Source organism: Megalobrama amblycephala, linkage group LG23 (assembly GCF_018812025.1).
Source record: "Megalobrama amblycephala isolate DHTTF-2021 linkage group LG23, ASM1881202v1, whole genome shotgun sequence".
Classification (NCBI taxonomy): domain Eukaryota; kingdom Metazoa; phylum Chordata; class Actinopteri; order Cypriniformes; family Xenocyprididae; genus Megalobrama; species Megalobrama amblycephala.
In genome coordinates, this window is record NC_063066.1 from 25,604,673 (window position 1) to 25,613,895 (window position 9,223).

The following is a 9,223-nucleotide window of genomic DNA, read 5'->3' on the forward strand; positions in this document are numbered from 1 at the left end:
AGCGAGCATGTTTTTAAATAAAGTTGTTTTTTTAAAATAAAGTTTGAGGAAGCTTGGTGGTGGTAACGTTGATCCGCGACTATGGTGTGCTGTAGTCTGTTTAAAGCCTTCTGTTAGCTTTTTATATCTGACAAATTTATTTAGGCTTCAAAATGTATAAATGTTGTGTTAACTTGTAAAGATTATCTTAAAAAAAAAGTGTAAGTGTCATAACCCTTTGTTAAACACAGAGCTTATTTTTTGCGATTTTCCAAAAGTCTATGGGAAAAATGCATAGGCTTTCGGTCGAGAGAACTTGTGCACCGCTAACTTCCGGGTTGGCCTACAAAAACATGTAATCTCGGAGGTACTCTATTTGCATTCCCTTACATTTGTATATACACATATTGTCTATTTTGTATTTTTATTTACTTATTTTATTTTTTATCTTTTGAAGGATCTAAGGGTTTTCAATAAAACCTGTTTTACTTTAAGAAAGCAACCATACATTGGTGTTTTATTTTCTTTATTATTTTATTAATGTTTTTATATTTAATTTCATAATCATTTATAATCATTATTCATTTATGTAGCTGATATTTGATTTATAATTTATTCATATTATTATTTGCTTTACATAATTTTTCATTTTATAATTGAATCATTATTAATATTATTATTATTATTATTATTCATGTGTAATTGTATGTTTTTATATTACTTATTTCTTTTCTAATGTTGTTTGATCAACCAAAAAAAATAAAATAAATAATAATAATTGTCTGCACACTAGACATCCAATTAGACCAGAGCAAAATTCAGGTCTATCACAAAAATTACTTTAATTTAACATCTGCAAAGTAAAAAAAAAGTGCAAAAAAGTGTCTTAAAAACAGACCAAAGAGCAGATGTTTCAGCTCATGCTTTATTCGGTGCTCATTTTCTATTGTTGTTTAAATCTTATGATTGTGTGGTCTAAAGGAATGTTTGTCTTCACAGGTAGGAGATAAGAGAATGTCTCCATTTCAAGGTTTTTAACGTCACAGGACGATGTTGTGAACCAGAAATTTTCCATGTTTTTCCCTTGGTATGACACTTGTTGGAATTGTACTGGTCAGACAAAGTCAGAGCATTGAGCAGTGTAACATTTAGATAAAGTTTGAACTTTGAAACATACGTGACTTAGATTATTCAATAAAACCTGCTCTTTTATTATCATCACTTTGTCTCCTGCTTCTGCTCTTCCCTGGCTTTCTCAGTCAAACTCTCAGGCTGATATAGACTGTTAATAAAGTCTTGAGACTTTCTATTCAGGTTTGCTGTGTTGCACACACCAGACAAACGGATATCTTTTGGCAAGAGCCAGCATCTGAAGCTGGATTTTATATTTCTGATGTGGAGATTTCATTCGATCTAACACTGTCATTCTGTCTGTGCTGTGGACATTTCTGTCACCAAGACAAATTCCCTGTTTGTGTAAACATATATGTGACCCTGAACCACAAAACCAGTCATAAAGGTAATTTTTGTAAATTTATACATCATCTGAAAGTGAAGAATAGATAAGCTTTCCATTGATGTATGGTTTGTTAGGATAGGACAGTATTTGGCCGAGATACAACTATTTGAAAATCTGGAATCTGAGGGTGCAAAAAAATCTAAATATTGAGAAAATCGCCTTTAAAGTTGTCCAAGTGAAGTCCTTAGCAATGCATGTCCACTCACAAAAATCAATTTTTGATATATTTATGGTAGGAAATTTACAAAATATCTTTGTGGAACGTGATCTTTACTAAATATCCTAATGATTTTTGGCATAAAAGAAAAATCGATAATTTTGACCCATACAATGTATTGTTGACTACTGCTACAAATATACCCGTGCAACTTAAAACTGGTTTTGTGTTCCAGGGTCACATATTGCAAACATGTTAGTGATTTCATAATTAATAAAACTTTTTGAGTCCTTAGAGATCATTTTCTCCAAAATATGTATTTAGTTGTTAGGAGAGAGAGAGAAATTATAGTATGTTTTCATAAACATTAACATCATCCATTTATCCAACTAAATCATACTCTCAGGGTAAGATAACCATGGGCTGAGTATGAACATTTCAGGGTGGTATCAACCATCCAATCCACATCAGTTTACAACATTAGCAACTCCTGTGTTTGGTAAATGCTGTAAAAAAAACAAATAAAAAAAAAAAAACAGTAAATGCAGGGGCCAGACTAACTTTGATCCAGCCAACCTTGTAGTAGCTAATGGGAAGCAGAGATGCAGCCAATTTGTTGAGGGACATCTGTTTGTGCTTTAGGGTAACTTTACAGATGAATGTGAAGGACTCTGGCAAGCAGGAAGGTGGAGGAGGTTGAGGGGACGATGAACTAGAGCCTTGAGAAAGATGAGGAAGAGGATTCTGGGAAGCATATGAACACAACTGAGGCTGGACAGCTGCAGCACTGTGCAGGCAAATGTCCAGGGAGAGCATGACGACAGCTTTTCACAGCAGAGGGAAAATATTCAGCCTTATGCAGGCTATTGCAGCATATATTGCGCAATTTTTGCACCATCCTGTGAACGTACACAATTTCAAGAGAACAGGGAGGTTTGCTGTCATTAATCATGACTAACATCAAGTTAATGATAATGAAATGTGATTGTGATGTGCTAAAGGTCAATATTCATGCAGAATGTGCGCATAGAAAGCCACTAAAGCCATTGTGTGTCTGCCTGGACAACAGGGTCGTCAGTGTCAAGTTTGTGTTTATTATTTAAGATTTCGCAGAGTTTTCTCTGCTTGCGAGAGAGTGTTTGGCTTATACTCTTTCCTCGGCAGGGATTATTTTTTTTGGCACTGAGCTCATGGCCCATGATTCAGTGCTGCTCATGGGCTCAGGCCCCTAGAGAAGCGTTAAATGCACATTCATGGAATATGCAGACGCAAAAGACAGTGGCAGATGGAGAAAGAGAAACGTTTGCAATCCTTCACCTATAGCCTGAAGTGTCCTGCATCATATAACTCTTTTCCTGGATTTTTTTCTGTGATATTCAATGATCCAAGTTGATAGTACACTGTAAAACCAAACATTGAAATTACTTCAATGAAATGAGTTCGTTTCACTCAAATAATAATAAAAGTTCATTGTACTTAATAGAAAAAAGTTCTGTGAACTCAAAATTTGATTGTACTAAGATGCCATTAATATGATTGAGTTGAGTTGCAGCAGATTTCTGATTCCCAGCATGCTCTGCATCAGACTGTATAAGGAAGATAAATCTTGAGATGACGTGTTATTTTGTGTGTTTTGCACCAGATTAACATAGGGAGACATAAGTTAGTGTTTATTGTTGTGTTATGTTGGGATTTACAGGGTTTTTTTTGTAAGGTTACCACTGTGGTGAAGAGTAGAGCCTGTGGTTAGGTTGAGGAGGGGCTGCAAAACTTTTAAGACCAATATTTATACTGTATGTTGTTTGATTATATACATACACAATGTGTTATTTGCTATCAAACATTTAACCAAGATCTGAATGTGATGTTTATGTAAATTAACTGTATGTAATTAGCATTATGAGTGGGGCGAGGCTGAAAACTGGGAGCGAAGGGATGCCGGTGACGTGATTGTTAATGAGAGACACCTGTGCACCACACTGGCTTTGCTCCGCTCCCACGGCTCTCGGCCTCGCCCCACTTGTCACAGAAATTTTAAATTCTACTAATTAAAGGCACTCTAAGAGATTTGACGCGTTTTTAGGCCGCAAACATCTCCTCACTATGCGCTAGCTGCCTGTCCCCTGAACACACTGTAAAAAAAATGCGGTCTCTGTAGTCGCCACAAGCTCCGAAAACTGCAATAAAAACAAACTGGTGCAGCCTGGACATAATAAACATGCTCCAGCCAATAACCGACAAGCAGCGTCAATACGCAAGCTACTTACATTTTAAATGCGCGTTCATGACTGTTTCAGGAAGCACGGAGGGGAGGGCCAGGAGGAGTAGGAGGGAGGGTCTAGCTAGCCTCTGTTTTGTTTGACAACACTTCGAACGTCAACAGGAAGTTACTCCGCTCAGAATCGCTTAGAGCGCCTTTAAAAAAAAAACCTGTCTGTAATTATCAAGTGCTCCTGAAGATCTTAATTAGCTGATTTAGGTGTGTTTTATCAGGGTTGAATCTAAACTTTGCAGATAGGTAGATCCAGAGATTGTATATTATAAGGAGATGAGAGGGTCTGTATCTCTTAGCATGGGAGAAACCGTAACGCTAACTTAATCACGTGCAGCACCTCTCAGCCTATTGTGTAATGGCAGTGACATCAGTGCCCGCCGTTCAAAACTCCTTCCCTGCGTACCGCCACAGCCGGAGCCTTAGCATTAGCAGTTACGCTTTTTTTGGCTAAAGGTTGCCTTCCAGTGGCTTTTACACAACATCTATTGTTCTATCTGTTAAACAGTAATGCAGCTGTTGGTAATGTCGTAAATGAGTCCTACCTGTCGCAACATTCCCTAGTCTGCCTTCTCTTAAAAAAATAAATTTTTTATCATGCTAAAATCTACATATAGTTCCCAACGAAAGTATTTAGTGTAAAACATGCTGAAGATTAGCGAACAGGCTGTCGATTAATTAAATGATTAGCTATTTCCCCACAAAAGCTGTTTAATCAGCATAGTGAAGCCTCTCATCCATTGACATCCATTCAAAAAAACGGCCTCTGGTCTCCTTCCCTGCATACCGCCAGAGGCGGAGCGTTAGCATTAGCCGTTATGCTTTTTTGGCTAGAGATTGTAGGCTTGCCTTCCAGTGGCTTTGGTAGATCTCCAGGAACAGGGTTGGGCACCCCTGGTGTAGAGAATCATTTTAAAGTGATAGTGCAAAAAAAAAAAAAAAAATCTCCATGGACCACAAAAGTTATTAGAAGAATGTCAAAATCTAAAGACATATGTCTCTCTATTCAAAGTATTCACAATACTGTATATTCATGATGCCTTTGGTGACTACAATTATATTACAATTACAATATTGCAATGATTTTTATTTCTATTCAGTTCCCTGAAGACTGTCATTATACTTATTGTTTCTTTCATGTGTTCCAAGTATGAATGTTAACAGAAGCAATTTTTTCATTTAAGTAACAAAAATACCATTTGCCAGGCTCTAGAGCTAGTAATTTTGATTCATTTTATGTCAATCAGTACAAACCATCCATTTCAGTGAATTAATTCAAAACTCAATTGATTTCAAAGATTTGTTTTTATTGCCACTCAAAAAATGTCTTCACGTGACACTACATATGAATAAAAATTATTCTTTTGATTATTTCTAGAGAAAACAAAAACGTGAAAAACATGGCTAGATTTGTTTTTACTTGATTTTCATTGTATTTTACTAAATTTACATTAAAAGAATCAAATTGCTACATTGGATGTTTAATTAAAATGTTGATTCCTCTGATAGAAGAAAACACAATTTTAAAGTATAAGATATGTATATGTAAAATATATGTAATTGAAGAGTAGTAGACAGGTAAGTAGTGGTCAATAAATTCACTTAGCCTTGCTTTATACAGAAAAGGAAACTTTCCACAAGTTTGGAATATTGGGCCCTATTTTAACGATCTAAGGCTAGAATCCACTTTTGCTAGTTTAATGGTTGAAAAAATGGTCAGCACGTTTTTTGTTGGTCAATGACGCAGTTGTTTTCAGTTGCCTCAAAATAGCAACACGCCAACAATGCACCTGAACACACCTCTTATTCTTGAAAGCAAGCCCTTTGGCATCTCTTTACATTTATAAGTGAAAAACACCTTAGTGTATTGATACAAGAGGTGAGAGGAATTTCAAGAAGTGCTTGTCTAAACAGGTTTATTTTGGACACCATATTACAGAAACTTTACATTTTGAAAAGGAAGTTGCAGATCCTGTTTGTAAAATGCCTGTAGCATAGTACAATATTCTCCTATTCTCATGCTCCTGGTAATGCCTCGGAAGCTCGTCTGCATACATCAGTCAACCAATGAGGAAAACGTGCCCAGACACATCTTTCCATGTTCATCAGCATCTTAATGCACATTACAGATTCATTTACAAGACCTCAAACTCAGAACCCATGGGATCTCAGTATTAACTTGGCCACATTCAATAAGCATCTGGCTGTGCTGTTTCATCAGTTATGTTCTGCCCTCCTAATCAAACCAGAAATGCTATAAATAAGCAATATTACTACACTCCCTGCTCTCTGGAATACCACATTTTGATTGGTGGATCGTGGCATTCTGCAGTCAAGCATATTTGTATAATGACTACTAAACTACTGACCATTAAAAAATTATTTCAACTGATGTTAATATTTCGTGTTCCTTTATTTATATATCTGGTAAAAAGCCATGTTATAAGTTCAATAATTTGCAGACAGGGTCAAGAACTAATAACTTTGAGGTAAAATGCCACTGAAAGTGACAAATGCTCCAGATAAAATGTGAGAAGAATGTAATACTTCTATTCAGCAATGATACATTAAACTAATAAAAAGGGACAGTAAATACTTTTACATTGATATTTTTTTCATATAAAAGCTGAATGTTCTATTTATCAAAGAATCCTGAAAAAAAAAGTATTGGTTTTCACAAAAATAGTATGCAAATAAACTGTTTTCAACATTGATAATAAGAAGAAATATTTCTTGAGCAGTAAATCAGCATATATAAATCAGTATATTAGAATGATTTCTGAAGGATCATGTGACACTGAAGACTGGAGTAATGACGCTGAATTTTCAGCCTACTGTTTTCTGTTTGAACATATTTTAAAATGTAATTTAAAAATATATTCAAACAGAAAAACTGTACTTATAATAAGTTGTAATACTATATTTCACAATATTACTATACAGTATTTTGCAGAGGACTTAAGTGTTTTATATAATTGTGCTGTAAATCCTGAGGCAATAAACACAACTTAAGGAAGTACAGACACCAAGCCTTCAGATTTATCACTGAATTATCGTTGACACAGTAGCCTTGCAGTAGAGTAATGGTTAATGTTCAACATGCCTCGGAAAAAAGGCATTAAGTGTAACTGGATATAAAATGACACTGGTTACAGTCATGGAGTTTCCTTTGTCCAAACATCAAGTCATTTCCTGCAACTACCAGTAAAGCAGCAACTTTTAAAACCACAAGCTGGCTAAAGAAATTGGTGAAAAAGTGCCTCCTTCTGGTGATAAAGAAAACAAGGAAATCATGAAAACTTTTTAAATCGCTACAACAAAAAACAGTTTGCATTTGGTTGCGTCACCAAGATTTTATTAATTTTTACCTATACAAAAATGTATTTTCAGAAACAAAGGCAAAAATATATTTAAGCGAAATGATGACTTCTCTTTTATTGTGTACAGACAGGCTGAACACACCAATATCCAAAGTCACTTGTTAGGTCTCCAAAACTAGAAATACAAACGGAGTCATTTTCATTGTGGGCTCTATTCTTTTTTAACATTTTCAGGCTTTACACACTGAAAAACAGTACTTCATGTACTGCATGTCATCACCATATGTATTCTGGGAAAAGTGATATTTCAGATGTCCTCTAGAGGGAGCCTTCTGCCACTCTCCTGAAAAGTGTCTGTCTCTGTTGAGAGGTCATGTTCTCACATGTCTCCAGAAGATTGGCCACTATCAGCGTCTGCTGAACAGTCTTTGCTTTCACCCACACTCTTCCATTCATTCCAACAACCATCTCAAAGGGGAAAATCTTCTCCAGGTCCTTCACTATTTCACTCTGAGGAGCCAGAAGTCTGATGGAAAGAAGAACACATTTTTTATTTTAGCTTTTTAAGTCTCAATTAAATTATAATGGACAATTCTTTTTTTTTTTTTTATGGAATACTGCAGTGGCCTCATAATCTTTAATAAAAAAATATCTTCCCCTCCTTCTTGCAGCGACATCTCTTCTCTGATGACATGTTTACTGGTGTGAGGGCGGGACAACCTGTCACTCACATGGCATCACAGCAATAGCAAACCACATCCATTTAGTTAATAGACAAAATCAACTTTTTTTCCTGTTCAAGAAGCTGCTTCACTCAGATACACATCACCATAGGGAAGAAAAAACTATCGCAACTTCTGACTTTAAGTAAGCTAAGATATAGATAACAACGCTATATTACATGGACACATCACAAACCTTCGCACTAGTCCCAGAGATACTTTAAAGAGCAGCCCATCAGCTCCAAACACCCCCATCCCGTTGGCCCTGCCACAGCTGTCTATACACACCAGCTCGGGCTCCATATCCTTGTTTGCAATTGTGAACTGGCTGTATACCAGATCTCCAACCTGCAGAACAAAGTCACAATATGTGTGTACAATCATAATACAATGTAAACAGAGCAAAATATTAATTAAAGTGGGGTCTAAGAGTGTTTTAATCAGCAGGTACCTGCACATTAGGCCTGTTCCTCTTGGTAGCTCCCTCAAATGCAAGGTACGAAAGAGATGCTTGCTCACTTCCTCCAACGTCCACTTTAAAGATATCTCCAGACTTGGTAGTCACAATGCCGATCACACTTTCACCCTTGGCTGGTACATACTGGAAGAAATAAGGATCAGCCTGGTGATGTACAAACCTGATGAAAGATGACTAAAACTGAATATCTGGCTCTAAAATAGTTAGTGTGACAGTTTAATTATGGCCAAATAAATGTGTTTTATTTATATATGCATTTAGAAAAGTACCAACAATAAGTATGACCATTTTCTGAATATTAAGCATATTTTGATAATTTGCTGGGGGAAAAACAGAATGACCATGATCACTGGGCATTTGTTGAGGGCAAAAAAGAGAAAAATTACAAAATGTCTCAATTTCCAGCACTGTCTTAAAGCAGAATAAACTTTGACCAATTTAAAATAAGTGCACATAAACCCTGGGGTTACTGGTGTGAGTCCAGTTCCTCACCCGTCTCTGCTGAGAGTCTATCCAGTACAGATTTGGCTGTTTATGGCGCAAAATTCCACTTTTACACACTTGAACTTCCTCTCCATTTCTCCGGAGCCCTGGACCGCATATTATCTTTTCGGTTTTGATAATACAATCTCCTCCAGATTCAGGTATTCTGAATGAGAACACATCTCCGGGTAAAAGTACTTCACCAATTTTCTCTTTGAAACGAGCATGTACGGTGTCCATTGCAAAAGAGCAACGTGAGAGCCCTGTGTTTGTGTACTTCCGGTATCGAGAAA

General features: G+C 36.3%; 1 protein-coding gene across 1 annotated transcript; it reads right to left on the bottom strand.

The window, feature by feature from the left end:
* Positions 1 to 7,265: 7,265 nt before the first annotated feature.
* Positions 7,266 to 9,223, bottom strand: exosc3 (exosome component 3). The gene is made up of 4 exons (XM_048175938.1): positions 8,940 to 9,223; positions 8,421 to 8,570; positions 8,166 to 8,317; positions 7,266 to 7,773 (listed from the first exon to the last, which is right to left on the bottom strand). Exons 1-4 carry the CDS (start codon positions 9,168 to 9,170, stop codon positions 7,566 to 7,568), a joined length of 741 nt encoding a protein of 246 aa, XP_048031895.1. The 5' UTR covers positions 9,171 to 9,223; the 3' UTR covers positions 7,266 to 7,565.